The sequence below is a fragment of the Mytilus trossulus genome, chromosome 2 (genome assembly GCF_036588685.1).
Source record: "Mytilus trossulus isolate FHL-02 chromosome 2, PNRI_Mtr1.1.1.hap1, whole genome shotgun sequence".
NCBI lineage: Eukaryota > Metazoa > Mollusca > Bivalvia > Mytilida > Mytilidae > Mytilus > Mytilus trossulus.
This window is the reverse complement of record NC_086374.1, coordinates 11,021,686-11,043,783: the sequence shown is the minus strand read 5'-3', so window position 1 is coordinate 11,043,783 and position 22,098 is coordinate 11,021,686. Positions and strand designations below refer to the sequence as shown.

The following is a 22,098-nucleotide window of genomic DNA, read 5'->3' as shown; positions in this document are numbered from 1 at the left end:
CTCGTTACCATTTGTGAAAATCAAATAACTCATGGTGTTGGTCATATAACTAACAAAGGGATGATTTCAACTTGATCATTTGAAACTCTTTGTTTAATAGCTGTTTTGTGAGCAGTAACCCTCTATTGAGGAAATCATGATATGAAATACAAACACTGGAAAATCTTTAAACTGGGAGATATATACTCCGTTATTAGGCGCTGCTGGAATGATGCAACATTCAAATGAACAGTTCACCAGTGGGATAAGATACCTTTATATCTAAAAACTTTACTCAGTCTTGACAAATACTAACTGATATTGGATAATATCAATTTTAGAATTGTTTTGTGAACCAATTTTTAACTTTAGCTTTCGAACATTTTAGTAAACAACACTAATATGTTTCTGAAAAAAAGGTAAATCGTCTATTGTGTTTGCTCATTATGAAAAAACTGTAGTCATGAATTTTTTACAACGATAAAAGAGGGACGAAAGACACCAAAGGGACAGTCAAACTCGTAAATCTAAAGGGTTTGCTCAACGTTTAACTGTTTCAAACATATATGACCAAAATATTTTTCAGGCACTAAGTCACAGAAAAATGCTACTTGACATAGGTGACACTGAACTGCAATGTTTGAAATAGCTTGATATGAAGTCAGGTGATAGCTATTTGTAGAGGGGAAATGCATATCCCTTGAATAAAATAAAAAGATCTACTGACTCCGTAGATTTGTTTGACTTAAAACGTCCGACATTTGAAATTGAAAGAAGAAAATGCCTATTCTCTTTTAAACGGTGAATTTATCCTGCTAAATTGTCAAACAAAGCTAATACTAACAATAAATAGTGCCTGTTTCTGGATCTTGATATCTATATCTTTAACGGGAATCTGAATAACAAAAATTATGACAAAAGAGATGACTTTTCATTTTCTATTGTCAATTATCCATTTTTAGATGGTGACGTTCCTTTGTCACTTTTTTATGATGTTTATATATCTTTACTTGTTCGATTTGCTCGTGTATGTAATAACTTATTTGATTTTAACGAAAGAAATCTATGCATTACTGAAGAAATAATACACTATTTTTTTTTGTATAACAAAGTAGACAAAACATTTACTAAATGTATTTCACATCCAATCTTTTGTGGTAATTGTCTTTAAAAATCACAAAATTGTCGGCATTTATCTTAAAAATAAACCAAGCATTTAGATAGGCTTCGTTTTGAAGACCGTACTTTGACCTATCATTTACAAAATGTGACTTGGATGGAGGGTTATCTCATTGGCACTCATACCACATCTCATCATATTTAATGATTCAAAAGGTATAAAGTTACGATATTGTCGACAGGTCAATATAAATTACTTTGATTATAATATATTTATCTTTAGGGTCTTTCGAGCTATATTGAATACATTTATTCTAAAACCAGTCGTTGGCATGATACGGGTTATGCTTTTATAATATAGTTAATGATGGTATGATACATAATTTTTAACGGGAGGAGTTATGCTTGGTTTGCATATGATGAAGACATAATGTTTACATCAGTTTGATTGAGGTTTGAAGCTGACATGGCAGTAACTTCTGGTAGTCCTTAGTTATTTGAATTTTGAATTTTTGTTTGTTCGCGTAGTGGTCTATTTGACAAAAATATTTCCATTCTAAATATCATGTGATGAAAAATAATCTTATTTCTAGAATATCTATTAATTCTGTTGGACAAACTTCGAAAATGAATTAAAAAAATTGTATACTAAATCAAAACATAATAAACAATCACAGTCGTAGTGTTAATACCTGCCAAGGTAGTAAATATTAAAAAAAGAATAAAAAACGATCATTTAATACAATTACGGACAGTGATAAATAACATGTATAATATGTATAAAAAACATGTAAAACAAGATCAATAACATGCAGTTCAGAAATTATTTCTTACTGAAAAGACGATATAGAAATGAATACATAGCTATGACTAATATCCAATACTTATTCTTAGTTGAGTACGTTATTTAATGTATACGAGATTTTCTGAATAAATCAGAAAGTTGTGTTTAATGAGTTTTAACATCTTTTACAACTACAACTATTATGTCTTTTTACCACGATAAACAGTGTGTCATGGTAATTTGTAGTTTTGAACAAACTTGGTGATATCGTAGTTTTACCACTGATAACAAAGCAGTGGGAATGTTTATCAACAGTTAGGAATCTAAACATCTGCCACTGAGTTATCAGACCTTTTGTGGTCACCATTGACTATACTTGTTCTTTCTTCGTCTTTCCTGGAAATCTTTGGAGATTTGAACTCTATGTCAGAGCGAAGTGACATGGTTTGATTTAGTGTTAATGTCATTCTTCTATTACGTGAGGTAAATCGTTCACTGACTTGTCGACGCCATGTTCTGCGCAATTTCCCATTTACCTGAAGTGAAAGATGGAGTTATATGACTTATTTAAACAGTAAAACTATAGATATTATCGTTATAGGTTTCATTTAGTCATGCTATATATAAAACAAATAACCCCTTGACGTCATCTAGTTTTATTATTAGTTCTTTTCGTGATACTGGTTATCCCGAATTGATTTGTTATTTTATTAATAGATATTATTCTTACTTATCATATAATAAGAAAACATTTAAAACACAAATATTTCTTTTACAATCAATCAACGTATTTCCGACAAATTCCCTTGCTACATAAAGAATAGCACATTATTGGTTTCCTTATTAGTACTTTGCAATTTTTTTATTACATACATTGCAGCTAGCTAAATTGTTGCCCTGTATTAATACATCTGTAAAACATATTTCGAATATCGTCTCATCATTAATCTCATATTTGTATTTTTTTACTTGATCTTTTTCAAGATAATCTATAGTCAGTGAACCAAGCTGTATATGACCACAGAAAAAGTACTATATTGAGGACAGTATTGCCTAATAGTTTGCTATCAATACTGAAATATTCAATTCTCTCAAACGATAAAGAAATTCCTTATATTTGACTTGGCAGTAAATTATCTGCCTGGTTGTGCCAATATTTTCGCGGTATATGCACTCATCCAAGAACTTTGTTCTGTGCAAAGGACATGTGAAACCGGCCTGTAGCCGTAGACATATATTATAGTTTTGACTGCATCTTTTTTCATTATGGTTATCGCTATTTTAGCAAATATTTGATAAGTTTTACGTTTCCCTAGGTTTAACGTTTTTGTATATTAATTTACAATTTCTTTTTATATTAGTGTTTTCTATTGCGGTTCAAAATAATAATCCTGCTGTTCACAATGCATTGCCTAATCAGATACATGTCTTCGTGTGCACTTTTGCATTCACAATTAGATGTTAAACCTGGGATTTTTTTTTAAGTTGACATTAAAGCAACCAAAGGTTTAGTGAGTACACAATTTCTATTCTCAGTTAGGACTTCAACGATGAACAATACCCATACTGAGAAAAAGAGCACACGGTATCGATTTAAGAGTGTTTGCAACTTCTGATCCTAAAATTCAACTAATAAATATATTATGTCGTCAAAATCTCACAAATTAATCAGTACACCTGAAATGGATTGTATGTAAGTACTCACTTCATTGTTTAAAAAGCAAAATATCAGTGCAACGAAAAAACCCTGCAAAGAAGAAAAGAATAATAGTTGTTAAAATTAAAAAAAATCTATTCATATGTTTAAACTTATTCTCATTTGGTGATACTATTAGTATAAATGTTAGACATGTTTTATTCACTGATTCCAAAACAAATACACTGACGATATTATGAAAACTTTCTATATAGTATTTAGCAACTGTCAAATTGTTGTACCTGATTATCATTAATATTTGCACAATCGGTTTAAAAAAAAATAATCTGTGCACCTAGAGTGTTGGGATGGGATGCTTGTACTGATACTTAATAATGCCGAATTCATAAATAAATTGATCGTTTTTTCATAGTGAATGTTCCATTCCTATATAGCAACATTCCTGCGTATTGAGCATATATCACCCTTTGGTATAATACTCTATAACGTGCATTCCCTTTTATGATTTCCTTGATAGAGGGTTTATGCTAACAATGAATTTTATAAACCATGTTTAACTACGGCAATGTTCAACTATGCCCGATTGATTTTGTCATTTGGTAAGAAAAATTTCTTTTTGAATTTCCCTCTGAGTTCAGTATTTTGTTTGTTTGTGATTTTACTTTTTCATGTGTCTAATTGTTGGAACCACAATCACGTTCTGTTATCCTCGAATTTTACGCCATTAACTTATTCTTATCACCGAAATTATACGTTCAAGTGCAACACAATGGATGTCATATTTAGAAAAGAATCTGTCACCCTATGTAAGGGTCTGTGTTGCTGTCTTAATTATTTTTAATGTTGTCTTTGTAGACTGTTGTGTATCAGCTGGTTCTTTTTTTTTCGTTTTTTGAAATGACGCTGTCAGCTTGTCTAATACGTGTGAGTTTGACATTTTTTCTTTCATTTTCTGTCTATCATTGAACAATACATTAAAATAAGAAAAAACATTGAGAAAAGTATTTTTATTTTCCTTTCGGAAATAATAACGGCTGCCTTCAATTCAACAGAAAAATCAATTTTCCTTTCCTTTGTTAATTACATACTTTTTATTCCCTCAGGTTCTGCTTTTACCTTCCAAATGAATGTACTAGATTTAGAAATCGGGAAAATTCTGTTGTTATTACTTCAAAGTAATGTACATTTGATTGATCCAAATAACTTAGTCACAGGAATATTTAAAAGCATACCTGCAAATTATCAATGCAAATGGTAAATCGTTCATATTCCATCCCGCCAGTTTTTGAAATTGGAATCCTGTATATTGTAACGAACAAATGAGCCCCAAATAATGGTATTAATACAAAAGTCGCTTTAACTGCTCGTCTGAAGAGAAAATGAATAAAAACTATATAAATAAAAGAAATATGTTTTAATGCAGAAATAAGAAAAGATATGATTCTGTTATTATTAATTTGACTTTTGCTGGTTTGAACATTGCACGCTTACTAATAAACTCAAACAATTAACTGCATCAACATTCAAAACAACAGTAACGAAACCATTGAACACTGTTGTCTTAAAAATGTCAATACGACTTATTTTGCAGAGTTATTTTCCTCATAAAAATATAGGTTACTGTTCTATAGATCTTAATTATTTTATATATTAAAATCTTATAAGGAAAATACATTACTTAGCTAACACCCACACAGAGTGTTCAATATAAACAGGCATAGACAAGTATATTATACGTAACAACGAACAATAGTTACCTGAAATTACTTGGTTCGTTAGGATGAGATTGCATTTGTGTCAATAAAATACGAACTATGTTACATAGGAATAGTAAATTGGCCTACAATAAACACAATAATTTAATTTGTCTGACAATAATAAACAATAAATCAATAGACTTATTTTTTCGAGTGATCATAGGCATTGTAACATATTTACAAGTGAATGTATATTCAATGTGCAAATTTTCATAGTTGAGAAATAGTCGGAAGGTAACAAGCGGATATTTAAGAAGGAAACTGAAAAAAACATTGTAAAAAAACCCCAAAAGACGACAAATAGCGAATCTACAAAACACTCCATTAAAAATTTATCATTGAACAAATCAAATCCTATCAATATTTAGGGTTTTCCTCGGTTTCTCTGTAAGAATTATAAGTACAAATGTGGTGTGCATATTTTAAATGTGTAAACATCATAAAATGTCATTTAAATTATATTTTCGTTTCATTATGTTGACAAATTTATTATTCTTTCGACGCAGTGAAGTTCATTATACAAAATATTATTGTATAGTTTTTGAATGAACACTCATAAATGATTAAACCTACCACAATAAAAACAAGATTTGGTGTATACATAATCCATTCTGTGTACTGGAAATATATCGTCCAGCAACTGAAATGATATATCATATATCGTATTGTCCAAAACCTAATTTCAAAACAGAGGGAGGTAACAAGCTCCAAATAGTATAATAAATATGTCACAATGTATAAAAGTAAACCATTACAGGTCAAGGTACGGTATTTAACGAGGAGCCTTGGCTAAAACCACACAGTATGCTACCCAAACCTCACAGGAAACAATGTCACGCGATGACAGAACTAGATTATGTAAAAAGCAACTAGCGAAAAACAAAAGGGATACACAGCATCAAAACGACAATCACTTGAGGCAGATACATACAGAATATGGCGTGGTTAAATTAGTTTAATTAGTTATCATAGGTACCAGTATTATTATTAAGTACGCCAGACGCGCGTTTTGTTATAAGACTCATCAGTGACGCTCATATCAAAGTATTTATACAGCCAAACAAGTACAAAGTTGAAGAAGAACGCTTACCAATAACAGTGGTACAACAGCACTAAATAATAAAGTTTAAATATTAGCTGACACAAGGCACTAAACAAATAAAGGTAAATGAAAGGTATATCACGTCACCTGTAGCTGGAATAAATAGTGTAAACCAAAGATATTGCATATGCAAGATTGAAGGTAAATTGCTTGCATAAACTGAAATAAGTGAAACAAAAAATTACCTTTTAAACAAACATTGGTAAACCTACTTACCTTTCATCTGAGTATATAACTCGTACTAATGAGTATAATGAGGCAGACAATAACGGGATTCCTGAAAAGTTAAGTGTATATATGTAACATGTTATTAAATCAAAACATAATGGAATAAAACGCGGTAGAATCGATTAAATCAGCTTCCGGACGAACCTTATCTTAATATTTCATTTTTATACCTCCCAGGGAAAGATATCATTTTTAATGGTGAAACATTTTATTCTTATACCAGACAAACATCAATAAACAACAGACATGCGTATCAATCATGGGAAGAAGATCTTTGGTTTGGGAATCATAGTATCATAATACAGACGGACATCAATAATAATAGACAAATTTCTTGAATAAAAAAAAATACATGATTTGAACTCGCTTACAAAAAATAATATCCACTTTAAAATTTTAAAAATAATATCGTCTATAATAGTGTAAAGGGATTATTTGGAATGAATTATAATGATAATATAACATAGTAATTAAATTAGATCTCCATAAATATAAGTAGATGTGGTAGTGTGCCAATGAGACAACTCTCTATTTAAGTCATAGTTTGTAAATTTAAACTATTTTAGGTCAAAATGGTCTGCAACACGAAGCCGTGGCTCACATCGAATAACAAGCTGTAAGCCAAAAATAAGACTAGTTTAAAACCAATCAAACGGGAAAACCAACAGTCTAATCTATATAAAAAGCAAGACACGATATACACTTTGTACCGCATCAATAAACTAAACTGCCACTTCTGAAAATCAGACTGATTTTGTCATTTTTGTATCATAATTATCGTTCTTTGCCGTATAAAAGTTATTTGAAATATAACATAAAACAAATTATATACTTAATGTAAATCGATCAAGCTAAAAAGTGACAATAAGCACAGTTTTAAAAGTATCTCTTATCTTTTAGTTTTATAAGTCATCATTAAACATTGACTTGTTCAGCTTTAAGGTAAAACAAACTCATCTATAATTGCAAGAGTACCAACTGTATCAAAATTGACAGAGAGATATATTGTTTTTTTTTGTTTTTTTTTTTTATAAAATGGCCATTTTGACCGTTAATGTCTATGTAGTTAGATCGATATCATTTAAAAGCAAAACTGAAAATATTATATGAATACATACCCCAACCAAACACAGTTATACATATGAGGGATCTAGGTGGTGAAAACGCGTTGCTGAGTAATTGATGGAGGTAAAATCCTTCACAAAACATCCAAGAATATGTACTACATTTCATGAATATTTTACAAAATGACAACACCTTACACCAATGCTAAAAGTAAAACAATATAAGATCATATATTATCTCAATGTGACTGAAATATTTTAAACTTCAAAACGAATAAACTGAAATAAGCTAATAATATAAAAAGTTATACAATAACACTTCTACATATGCGTAGAATTTGCAATGTAAATTGAAAATAAAATATATTGATTAATTGTTGGTATTTAAGGCCATTTTCAGAGTTTGCTCATATTATTGATGCCAGTTACTTATTGATACTATACGCCGTCAAAAACACAGAAACAACCACAAATAGATGGCAAGAAAACTGGCGTACTAAATTATAATCCTGGTACCTTTGATAACTATTAGTCTTTAAGGATCGGAATCGAACGCATCTGCAATATGTGGGCTTGGATGGAGAGTTGTCTCATTGGCACACACACCACATTTTCCTATATCTATTATCAAACCTACATTTAGATGTTAAAAATGGAATGTGGAAAGAATACAAGTGTTCTAAGGTTTTAATTCGCTTTACATGGATGAAGCTATGTTTTAAGTTCGTATAGCTTTTCAATTGATTTGGTTCTGATCCATCATATGCTTTCAGTATTCGGTCTGAAATGAATCTCGTAAATGCAAATCCAGAAAAGGCGCTTCGAACGAATAAAATTTATAAATTGTTATTTTCATTGAATTTGTAATCGAATTTCACTGCACACTTACCGTGTTTTGAGCTAAAGTCGTTGTATAGACGCTATCATTTGACAGTTTATCATATGTAACAAGCACATCCCACAGTACTGATGCTATCTCTTTCAATAATAATGCCAGGAAAAAGTGAATATGCAGTCGTATTCTACATTGCTTTCTTAAAGAACTAAAAATAAAGAACCATCCAATAGATAAATCTTAAATAAGTCTTCCTTACAAACAAAAAGACAAAAAGAAATTTACAAACCAGTTGATTACGTTTTAAGTATGACTTGTAGATTTTATTGGGTTATCATTTATTTATTTGTTTCAAACATTTTATATATAGTTGAACAGTTATTGGTACTCGATCCTCTCACATGATATCTCAATCATCGGAGTAATGAAAAAAATGCACAATAACCACAAATTCAAATGAAGATACCCAACAATAAACTCTCATGTATCGGTCAACATACAACACATACAAACTAATATACTGCTGTAAAGACGCATGCCTGCACTTTATGACATCTAGCTCACTTTCGTAATACAAGCAGCACAGAAAATATAAGACAGCACATTTAAAAATTTATTCACAGACGAATTTCTCTTATGCTGATAAAAACCCGACGAACATATTGTTGAAATAATGTGTTGTTCATAAGCAAATTAAAATTTAAATTAGAGGAAATCTTAGCACTTTTACGGAAGATAGTAGAGACATTATTAGATTTAGTAAGTTGTTCCACAGAGAACAGATTATGAACAATCCTCAATTTGTTATGATAGGCACGTTTTCCTTTCTATTAATCTTTATAAAGTGTATTATTTACTGTAATAAGATTTATAAAGGAATCATTATGACACGTTTTTGTGTCAGATGGGCGTATTGTTGTTTATCCATATTGGCAATCACATTATTCTGAATATTGTATGTTACTCTAGAGCAGAATTTTCATATAAATATATATTAACAATTACAGGGGAAGTGTGAATCACATCATGATTAAACAAATAGGTCAATAGCATTTGTACATTGTATGTGTTGCTTGTTAAACTTTTTGGCTATTTCGTTCTCTACTACAAAAAAAGTCGTTATGACTATAAAGCTGTTGTTTGTGATTACAAGGTTTAAATATCACACTTACATTTATCAAGTTTTCTTATTTGTTTTATTTAACATGGTCTATAGTTTTTCTTATGTCGTTTGTTGCACAAAATACGTGTATTTTAAGATTCACAAGCTTAATTGCTTAACAGAACATTTTTATGGGATGACAAAATATAGATCTGTACTTGTACATTTATTTTTTTGAATATGAAGTCAAATCAATTCTTTACTTATGTCAGTTTAAATACCAAAGTCATGACAGAAGAAACATATATTAAAACAGTCATAAGTGCAGGTTAAAAAAAATGTTTAGGTTTAACTCCCAACGACTTTGAGTGCTATTGTTTAGTATTTTGGACGAAACACATGTCTTGCGAAATTACTTAGCAAACATTCATCATAGATACCAGGATTAAAAGTGTACGCCGTACGCATGTTACATCTACAAAAGACTCATTAGTGACGCTTGATTGTTTGTTTGTTTTGAGATTGTGACACCGTGATGACTGCAGTACCAATATTTTCACTACTGTACCTATTATGTTTGTTTTGTTCACGCACCGTTGTAAATATAATGGAATTTGATATGACCGTCATACATTTAAAACCAGGTTTAATTCAACATTTTCTACATTTAAAAATGCCTCTATCAAGTCAGGAATATAACAGGTGTTGTCCATTCATGTGTTTTCTCATTTGATTTTTCCATTTCATTAGGGACTTTTCGTTTTAAATTTTCCTCGTAGTTCCGTATTTTTGTGATTTAACTACGGAATCAAACAAAGTAAAATAAAGGTTAATTACATTTCCTTAAGGTTTTATCAAATTGAGCGAATTTTATTGTGTTTAAAAGGATGAAAACACGTTTTGTTATTTGATTTTGCCATGTGATTATGGACTTTCCAAATTGATTTTCCTCTGAGTTCAGTATTTTTGTGATTTTACTTTTTATCCTAAGGGTTTAGAAAAAAGGCAACATTTTATAACGTTCAATGTATCATAATGACTATCTTAATGATAATTTATCTGAACACTTAAACCAAGTATCTTTGTTTTTTTTTATTATAATTTATAAGGTGAGTAGAAAACTACCGGCACTGTGATAACATAGTTATCTGCACTTAAAGGTATATATCACTCATGGTAACAAACAATGAGATAAAAAAAAAAGCGTGTAACCTTTAAAACATATATAAAAGAAATAAAATATGGCAAACATAACCATAAAAAACTGTCAAAATGTTATGTTTAAAATTTAGATCACAAACAAACAAATTCAAAATTGATATCGGAAAAACATAACAATATTTTACTTACTTGTATTTCAGGAAAATGATCAAAGCTGGAAACAACAATGAAATACTTGATGCACTGCATGCAATACCTATATATACCGACGTCTTCAATTCCTGTCAAATATAAATATGTGTATAAGTTTCAGCAAATGATATATATTGGGAAGAATCAAATGTTGTCGCTAATTTATATTCCTTATTGAGGTTTACTAAGCCACAACTATTATTCAAATACAGTCAAAAAAATCTTTAAATGAAATCAATATTATTTAAGATGTTATTTGTATTGAAAGCCAGGCCCACAAAAGAATAGTATCTGCAGAACGAAATGTCCATGTTTGAATATGTAGTTTTCAATATTTAGTTTTATTTACGATAATAAAATAGATGGTTGTGTTAATTGAGTATTTACGTAAAAAAATATTTCAAAACAAGATGCAAAGAAAGTGTGCAATGTACAAGCCATTGGTATCAACAAGAGAAACAGAGATGATGTTGTTATAATGAAGATGCAATCGTTTCTTTTAACGTATCAAGTTTAAAATTTAAAAAAAGCCAACTTTATAATTTTCAACTTAGAGTTCATGATTACATTCGACAGAACGAAAACAAAAGTTACAGTTTTCCCGTTTAGCATCTGGGAATACTCATTCACCAGATGTTCATAACATGTCACAAAACTATTATTTTTTGTTATATGAAGATCATCTCATTGATAAATCAAAATTTAATAACGTAAAGTCCTAATGGACCGACTCATGCAATATATAATGGATAATGTTCCTATTGAACATAAATTAATCACTATAAATAGCCTTTGCTTCAATTGACTATAACTCTCCTTTGAAATCGTGAATCTCTTCAGTTGGCACCACTCTATTTTGCCGGATATATTTGTGTTTATTATTTGGTGTAACTAACTAGTATTAGTTGGGTCAATTCGGTGCCTTTTCAACAGACAAGGGGCGCTTAAAGTCCATCAGTTATTTTGCTACACCTAATAATCTTTTCGCGCATTGAAATATTAAAAAAATGGAGAATGAGATATCAAAAATATAATCCAAGCATTCATCGTGTTTATATGAAGAAATACACTTGAAATGTAATTTATTATGCTATATTCATTTGGTATTTGCTCTTTTTAACAATATTTTTTGACACGCTTAGATCGAGTTTACAATTTGAAATGATAAAACAGCTCACCACTTACATAGGGAAGGAATAATGCAGTCTCTTGTCAATACAGGTTGCAATATTGATCATTTAAAGATATTTGAATAATGGTGTTCTTTGGAAATAAAAAAAACCAACAACATTACTTCTGTAGCAAAGTTCTGCAAATGAAAGATGGGATTTGCTCAAGATAAACCTCAAAAACTGTATTTACTTTTACAATTGAAATGCCTGTTCATACCTGCATACTCATACATTATGCTTAATAACGTATTATTTGGTAGGAGACCGTATAATTGGTTACTTGCGTGTCATCGAATAATGGACCATTCCGAAAGATTATTAACCTATTATCCGAGTAACGGACTTGTGTCACTTGATTACTTAGCTTCATTGTATTATTAACCTATTATCCGAGTAACGGACTTGTGTCACTTGATGACTTAGCTTCATTGTATTATTAACCTATTATCATTACTACAGACAGTTTCCAGGATCATTAACATGTTATCTGTAAAAATACAATCAGTTATCACAACAGATAATTATGATGCTGTCAATTTGATTTTATGTCTACACTATTCAAATAAATTGTAACATATATAAAAAATCACTAGTGTTTTGATAGTGCTGTTTTTTTTCTGTATCATTGTAAGAACTCGGGATATTTGAATATGACAGTTGTTTTCTATTTGTTTGATGTCGTTGAACTTTTGATTTTGCAATTGAATGAGTTCGGTATTTTTGTTATTTTTCTTTTTTTGGCAAACTGTACAATTGTTTTATATACTTTTGTCGAAACCGATTTTGTTAACAAAATGAAAAATATCGTCTGCAATAAAGACATAGTAAGCCTAATCTAGTTTTTAGGAATCAGTATCAATAATCTTTGTAATCTACATGTTTTGTTTAGTTATGCTTATGTTTTGGAGCTTCAGGGTGTGAAATATAGTGTCCCTCCGTCGTTTTCTTTATGTTGCTTGAGGTTGCATTTCTGTAAGTTTCGACAAAGCAATTTCCCTTAGTAATTCCTTTTATGGCGAAAAACTGTACTTCTTTGACTATAAAATTATGAAAAAATATATATGCGGGAATGGAAAGTTTATGCACCACTATTTTTCCAATTGCCAAAAGAGGGCTGTGCGGCATATTTTCAACGTTTATTCTCCACAAACTTTTAAGAGTTTAAACTTACACTAAAATTCTGTACTGGCCGTTTCTAGACTAGGTTTGTCACAGATTTTAATTTGATTGATATCCATATGTATATTCCCAAACTGTGTCTCTACGAGATGTCATATATATATATATATTTTACAGTGAATTTGTATAATCAGGGATTATGTAGAATCCCTGATTTTTCAGGGAATATGTAGAATCACTAAAATCATTAGTAATTATATATAATCCCTGAAAATGACCAGTGATTTTACATAATCACTGAACATTTTACTAATTATTCTACAAATTCCCTAATATGATTACAGGGATTATGAATAATTTAATGGTCCTTTGTTTGATATACAAAATGAATATAACGTGACGGTACCCAAATTGCACTTATTTTGACAGTTTTTTCACCTACGTTTTTTTATGATTCAGAAAAAAATGTCCATATTGTGTTTATTTTGTAGCCCTATCCTTCTTTATTGTATAGTTACACCAATTTAATTTTTAATTCATATTGAGTCATACAAAAATGGGTTTGAATCAACCTTCAAACTATCCATGATTCTGTAATGAGGAGTACCCAAATTGCATCCATGCTTAAATTCACATCGTTAAAAGTCTAATAACCGAGCTTTTGTTTATTTTTTTCAAATATTTTGAACAATTGGATATAAGTCCATGCTTACTCTTCATATTTTACGAAATGGATACTCGTAATATATTGTATTCGCTAATTTTAGAAAGATGACGTTTTGATGACGTCGCATGATGACGTTTTCGAACATTTTGCTTTTTCAGTAAACAGTCCAACTGTTGATAAATACTGTGAACGTTTTGTGTATATCTAAATATGTTTACCTATGTTGAAAGACGTGCATAGTATTAAATAATAAAAATACAAATTGTTTAGTCTCTAGGAAATCTTATAAGATTATCGTTGCTATTTTTTCTAAATAGGTGCAATTTGGGTACTCGGTGCAATCTGGGTACCCTTACGTTAGAAAAATAATAATTTTAAGTTTTTTTCATTTTCCTAGCCAGATGAAATAATATCGTCAAATTGATATTCATGCTCTATTTGTAAATCCACAAGCATGTTATTTGTGATACAAGTAAAGCAAATGGTGAAGTAGATTATGGAACAACTGTTTTGTGTGTTTCTTTTTTGTTCAAAGGACAGTTTGCATGAAATTCAAACTGTGAGAACTCAGGCATCTAAATGTATAGAAAAACAGGCAGAACTTGGGATTGACAAATAGAACAAACTTTAAGAGGAAGCTTGCATATTCTCATAGCAATTCGACAGGATAAAAAGAAAAGGAAAACCCCAAAAAACATAATTGCAATTCTTAAAAAGGGTATAAAAAAGGATATTGCCTGACACAAAACAATGGTATCTTTATCTTTCTTTTCGAACCAGTTCAAGGTTGCAAAATCCCATTTTTTTTTTTTTTTTTTTTTTTTTCTGAATGTATTTTTTTTTTCTGAATGTATTTTTTTTTTCTGAATGTATTTTTTTTTTCTGAATGTATGTTTTTACTGAACTTTTTATTTCTCTTAGGCGTGTTGTTAAAATCAGATTCGATATGTGCAGGAAAAGGATTTTTAAAATGTGGATATTGTGGTAAAAACAGATGTGAAGCATATTTCTTTTTAATATATTATTGAACATTTTAATATAGTGTGCCTAACTTTAAAAAAAAATGAATTGATCATTTTGATATATTGTTACAACTTTTGTTATGATCTTTTAATGTGATTTTATAGAATAAATTATTTTAATTTTTATCAACTTTCTTTATAAATACAACGATATCTTCATTTCAGTTATTATGTAGAATCCCCGACGTTTTTTCTAGTGATTATACATAATCTTTGAAAATTTCAGGGATTCTACATAATCACTAAACTAGCCAGTGATTCTACATAATCCCTGAAAATTTTAGGGATTCTACATAATCACTGATTATACAAATTCACTGTAACATATATATAATATCATATATTGGAACCATTACGTAAATAAAATTAATTATTTATGAATATTATATCTCTCTCCAAAAGAAACAGTTTAAGAAACAGCTGTATTTACCAAGTGCAACCTATCAGAAAATATCTATATACGTGAATAATGCTCAAGTAGAAAAATGATTCAAAAGATACCATTATTGTTAATCATATTTGAAAATTCATCCAGGGTAAAATAAATGATTTGAATTGCAAAGACGTATGTTATTCGTTTTTCATTTCAAATGATCTCCAACTCCAAACATATGTGTGATCATTTTGTACCACTTTCAGAACGTAATATCCTAAATTAATTGCATCGTACTTCAAACTCGCTTTTTTGCTTAATTAATATTGTTATAATCATGAATAAAAAAACACCTGCCATCGCATTGACAGTGACAATCCTCCATTACATTTTTTGATTTGTCCTGGAGGGAACACGATCTCTGAAATTAATTAACTAAAGATAAGTAATAAGTTGCAGTGCATACAATTATATTTGATATTCAAATCATAATTAGTGTCGATAAATATCTTTGAATTCAGAGTATTCTTAAATTTATGAATAAATAGGAATGTGTTTGAAGCGTTTTCATTTTCTTATATATTATATCAATGTCGATTATCTTAACTTATCATGACAATTGAACAACCGTTTCACAAATGATATCGGATATGTTCCTTGCGTCGTTACTACAATCCCCTTCCCTTTCATGAATGTGACCTACTGGATTATACTATTTTCCGGATTCGTTATCACATAAGCAACACGACGGATGTCACATGTGGAGCAGGATCTGCTTACCCTTCCTTCCGGAGCACCTGAGATCACCCCTAGTTTTTAATGTGGTTCGTGTTGTTTATTCTTTAGTTTTCTATGTTGGGTTATGTGTACTTTTGTTTGTCTGTTTGTCTTTTTCATTTTTAGTCATGGCGTTGTCAGTTTGTTTTAGATTTATGAGTTTGACTGTCCCTCTGGTATCTTTCGTTCCTCTTTTAGAAACATTGTTAGGTCAGCACATTTTTAGTTATGAATAAGAAAGTGAAAGAAACCATGGAAATGTTCAAACCACTATCCCAAAAACAAACGAACAAGGCCATGGTAAAAAAAGAGAAACATAGATCAACTACAAACAACTGTTTCATTAACCCAACATAAAACATGAGAGATTGCGCAACATGATTTTTCCTCCTGGACAATGTTCAGCAACCTAGATCATTCGACCAACTAGTCTGCATAAAAATATAGCTATCAAGTTATTCTTATCAACTCTATCTAGGGCTATTGAAATGTACAAGGTGAATGGACGCGCAAATCGTCTGTGTTTATTAATAATAAAGGAAAGTCGACTTAGGAAAGCTATAAATTCAAATGCTAATTGTCTACGTGTTCTAAAAATACATTAAAATGACACTGATTTGATCAATTTGACTAGAAGTTTTATTGCCGCTACTGCTTATAGTCAGATTTAGATTTTGTGTATACGTCATTTTTGTCAGTCATCTACATTGAAGATAGTGCGTTGTCCCTAGTTTGTGAACTGTGCTATTGCAAATAAGGCGGTGTTTCTACTTTGAATGGTTTCACATATTTCATGTTGAATCCTTTTGAATGGTTTCACATATTTCATGTTGAATCCTTTTGAAGTTGGAGTTTTCGAAATCTTGACGGGTGTGGGCTGACCTATAGTTGTTTAGATATTTGTCATTTGAACTCTGATGGATAGTTGTTTCATTGACAACCATATCACAACTGGGTTTTTTTCAAAAGTGTTCGATTATAAATGCTTCCTTTCTTGAGAAATAAATATTATTCTTTAATTTACTATAATGATAAATGATTTATTTTTTGTAACTATTTTTGTATAGATAGCATACTGTATATGAATGGATAGACAATACAAGGCAAGATTAATCGGTTAGCTAAATAAAAATGTATGCTAAATGAAACAAGGATAGTTTATAAATATAAATATGTAACGACTGTATATCAATTGTTATGAACCAAGTAATTTGTTATTGAAAGCAGCAGAAACCTAAACTCTAATTCCATTATCGTTATAGTAAATACCTCTTCTTTCCAATTAATCATTTTGAAACAGTTTCAGAAGCCTAAATAAATCGCTTCATGTATTTGAAATCAAATTTGATTTATTTCATGCAAATCTTTGTCGCTTTATGTTTATGCAATAAGATTATAGCTTAAAGTATTGTGAAGTTTGTACACGCAATCTTCATTGACTATTGCAAACCAATTATAGGGTGAAATGAAGTTCATCAGTTAGGAAAAAATGTAAATATGGTTCTAAAAAGCTGGATCTTGTCAAAACAACCGATCTAAAGAAAGGAAAAAAAAGTATGCAAACAAAAAACATTATGGACTTTTTAAAAAATGAAGTAAGCTGTTGATCCTTTTGAGTATTGTTTGGTCATACATTATTTCGATACTTATATTCAAAGTCCTACTCTGAAATTATTTAATGTGTTGTTTCCACTCTTTTTGTATATAGTTAATGGCGTCTGCACCCTTTATCCCTTAAAAATGCTGACTAAACGATCTGGTAAAACATGGATGATGTTTTACTTGACATTTGAATTGAATCAGCACTCAGTTACATGAGAAGTCTTAGACAGGCAATTTTAATATTGTTGTTTTTTTAATTGCTTTTTGTGTCTTTTAAATTTAGTCCTGGTATCTATGATGAGTTAATTTACAACCACTGGGTCGATGCCACTGCTGGTGGAGATTTATTTCCCCGAGGGTATCACAAGCCCAGTAGTTAGCACTTTTTGTGCTGACATGAATTGTCATTGATATGGTTATATTTATAAATTTACTGTTTACAAAATTTGATTTTTTTGAAATACTAAGGCTTTTCTACCTCAGGCATAGATTACCTTAGCTGTATTTGGCAACACTTTTAGGAATTTTGGTCCTCAATGCTCTTCAACTTCGTACTTTATTTGGCCATTTTAACTTTTCGGATTCGAGCGTCACTGATGAGTCTTTTGTAGACGAAACGCGTCTAGCGTATATACTAAATTTAGTCCTGGTATCTATGATGAGTTAATTTAAGCCAAACCCAATTCGACTTACTTTCAAAGTAAAGTTTATGTTGCGCAGTTACGTATCTGTTCTCAATCAGGGGAGTTTAAACCCAATCGTGTATCTACGCCACATCCTTCAATCGTTTTTTTTTTAAATTATAATCAGGTCGTTGGTTTCTATTTAAATGTTTTCTTATTTTTGTAATGCCAGAGCTTTTTATAGTTTTGTACAATGTATGAGTTTTGTATCATTGCGTTTGCCTTGTTAACAATGTTTGAATTTGTTTTGAACAGCCCTATGGTTTGACTTTTGAAAAAAAAAGAAAATAGTAGACCAAATGAACTTTCCATTCTAGGATGTAATTTTTGTCAAAACGTCATAGAAGAAGTAGTACTGTATTAGCTGCAAAAGGAGTTCAAAATTGCATTGCCGGTTTTTACAGTAGACTTAACAATGTAAAATACCCCCAAGAAAACTACAAGACTAGTATGAACACTAAACATAGCGAAAAAAGAGGCTTCAACAGGGAAAGTGTCTCATGATGTACTTATGCCCCCGTATTTTTTTTTATACAAAATGTTCTTATTTCTTATAATTTGTTCAACTGTAGGCCGTTCAGACAAAAATTCTAAACGGTTTGATTGATTGATTGTTTGAATGTTTAAAGTCCAGTAACAAATATGCTATGTACGTTCAAAACAATCCATGTGACGCAACACTAGTGTTAACAAATATAAACTTGATGTGAGCCAAGTTTCTAAAAAGGAAACTGAAAATGTTTAAGAATCATTATTTTGAGGCAAAATTGTTCATATCTTAGTACATATTTAGTCTTTAAATAGATCCCTTTGGAATAATCTTGACGATAATGTCTGCTTATTTCAGTCCGTAGAGAATAAAAACTATGTTATCTAAAAAATATAACCAGAAAGACAAGATTTTCATTTTAAAGAGAACCATGATTAACTTCATGGAAAACTATTAATTTAAAAAGAACCATTTATATATATATATATATATATAAATACGAGTCTAAATTGAAAACTACGTTCAAACCTATGATCGCGTTGGATAAAAACCGCAATTTTTATACGTGTGCATGTTTAACAAATTTCGTTGTAGAAGGGTCTAAAAACAGCACAAACAACATTTTCCAAAAGACCGAAAAAGGTAAAAAAGTATATTTAAACAAAACGCATTTGACTAACAGGTCGAACAACTGATGTTCTTTAACCCTGCTGACTGCCATTGGCCATTGCCAAATAAAATTGATCACAAGATGTAACAAAATGGATCTTAAAATAAATTTAATACTAAACAGAAAAACTTTTTAAACTTGTGTCCGCGATGTTATGCCACAAACATACGGTGTCAATATATTTAAGTACACCAGATCCGGATTTCGACAATAAATGTCTCTTCAGTGATGTTAGGGATCGGAACGGTATTTGGAAGGTCATATAAAGAGTATCCTCATTTTTAGATAAACTCTTCAATTTAAAGAGTCAATATAGGATGAACAGATCATATAAACCGGAGGGAAAATATGATACAAAGCCCAAACAAAAAAATATAAACGAGTCTAAATTGAAAACTACGTTCAAACCTATGATTGCGTTGGATAAAAACCGCAATATATATATATATATATATATATACAACTCGTCTAAACATATACATATATACAAGATATTTTTTAAGAAGAAAACACTATAAGATGTATCGATTTGAATTAGTATTTTAATGATAATTAACAGAATCATTCATAACGTGTGTAACATGATTCACATGAAGCGTAAAATATTCAGCTTTATTACAGATTCATTAAGATCTAAGAATATATATATATATATGTTATAAGGCTTAGGTTTTATCTCATACTAAAGCTTATATACAGGGATACGTCATATTGCAATAACAAATTATTAATTAATTGGTCAACAGATCTGTGAAGGAGAAAAATAATGTATGAATCAATTTAGTGTTCTTCCTTTTAGCACAAAACTTAGTTTCAATACATGGATTTTTTTCTATTGATACATTCCATTTTAAAAGAATCATGTTCGTTATAGAATAAGGAGAAAACATGAATTATATAACCCGAACAAATTCATTTCTATGTCATTGAAATTAGGAGATTTAGTACGATTTAGTAATTATATAAGTTGTTTGTTTGACGTAGACATAAAGGAAAAAGATGGAAAACATAGAAGTAAATAAACAATAAAGCATATGCAAAATTTTATATGCTGCACGTCAACTGAAGTATAATTTCATAAAACCTTGCATTAGTCTATAAACTCGATGTTATGTATAAACTGTGTTTCCGACAGAATCCAAAGACCCAAAATACAAAATGTTTGCTAATGGTCAACATTGGTCAACAACAAAAGACGAGTGACAACACCACATGGTATCAATATAACCTACAGCCAGTTTATGTCACAAGCAACATGGTATCAATATAACCTACAGCCAGTTTATGTCACAACCAACATGGTATCAATATAACCTACAGCCAGTTTATGTCACAACCAACATGGTATCAATATAACCTACAGCCAGTTTATGTCACAACCAACATGGTATCAATATAACCTACAGCCAGTTTATGTCACAACCAACATGGTATCAATATAACCTACAGCCAGTTTATGTCACAACCAACATGGTATCAATATAACCTACAGCAAGTTTATGTCACAACCAACATGGTATCAATATAACCTACAGCAAGTTTATGTCACAACCAACATGGTATCAATATAACCTACAGCAAGTTTATGTCACAACCAACATGGTATCAATATAACCTACAGCAAGTTTATGTCACAACCAACATGGTATCAATATAACCTACAGCAAGTTTATGTCACAACCAACATGGTATCAATATAACCTACAGCCAGTTTATGTCACAACCAACATGGTATCAATATAACCTACAGCAAGTTTATGTCACAACCAACATGGTATCAATATAACCTACAGCAAGTTTATGTCACAACCAACATGGTATCAATATAACCTACAGCCAGTTTATGTCACAACCAACATGGTATCAATATAACCTACAGCCAGTTTATGTCAACACCACATGGTATCAATATAACCTACAGCCAGTTTATGTCACAACCAACATGGTATCAATATAACCTACAGCCAGTTTATGTCACAACACAACATGGTATCAATATAACCTACAGCAAGTTTATGTCACAACCAACATGGTATCAATATAACCTACAGCCAGTTTATGTCACAACACCACATGGTATCAATATAACCTACAGCCAGTTTATGTCAACACCACATGGTATCAATATAACCTACAGCCAGTTTATGTCACAACACCACATGGTATCAATATAACCTACAGCCAGTTTATGTCACAACACCACATGGTATCAATATAACCTACAGCCAGTTTATGTCACAACACAACATGGTATCAATATAACCTACAGCCAGTTTATGTCACAACACCACATGGTATCAATATAACCTACAGCCAGTTTATGTCACAACACAACATGGTATCAATATAACCTACAGCCAGTTTATGTCACAACACAACATGGTATTAATATAACCTACAGCCAGTTTATGTCACAACACCACATGGTATCAATATAACCTACAGCCAGTTTATGTCACAACACAACATGGTATCAATATAACCTACAGCCAGTTTATGTCACAACACCACATGGTATCAATATAACCTACAGCCAGTTTATG

At 30.5% G+C, this 22,098-nt stretch overlaps 1 protein-coding gene across 1 annotated transcript in view; it reads right to left on the bottom strand.

Annotated features, from left to right (window-relative positions):
- Positions 1–1,869: 1,869 nt before the first annotated feature.
- The window catches only part of LOC134706468 (calcitonin receptor-like), a 31,414-nt gene continuing 11,185 nt past the window's right edge, over positions 1,870–22,098 (bottom strand). Inside the window, exons 4-12 of the mRNA XM_063565436.1 lie at positions 10,978–11,069; positions 8,580–8,733; positions 7,745–7,895; positions 6,615–6,675; positions 5,870–5,936; positions 5,297–5,379; positions 4,772–4,907; positions 3,588–3,629; positions 1,870–2,418 (exon numbers count right to left, since the gene is read on the bottom strand). Coding sequence (XP_063421506.1) covers positions 2,206–2,418; positions 3,588–3,629; positions 4,772–4,907; positions 5,297–5,379; positions 5,870–5,936; positions 6,615–6,675; positions 7,745–7,895; positions 8,580–8,733; positions 10,978–11,069 — 999 coding nt within the window. The 3' untranslated portion in view covers positions 1,870–2,205. The remainder of the gene's footprint in view (positions 2,419–3,587; positions 3,630–4,771; positions 4,908–5,296; positions 5,380–5,869; positions 5,937–6,614; positions 6,676–7,744; positions 7,896–8,579; positions 8,734–10,977; positions 11,070–22,098) is intronic.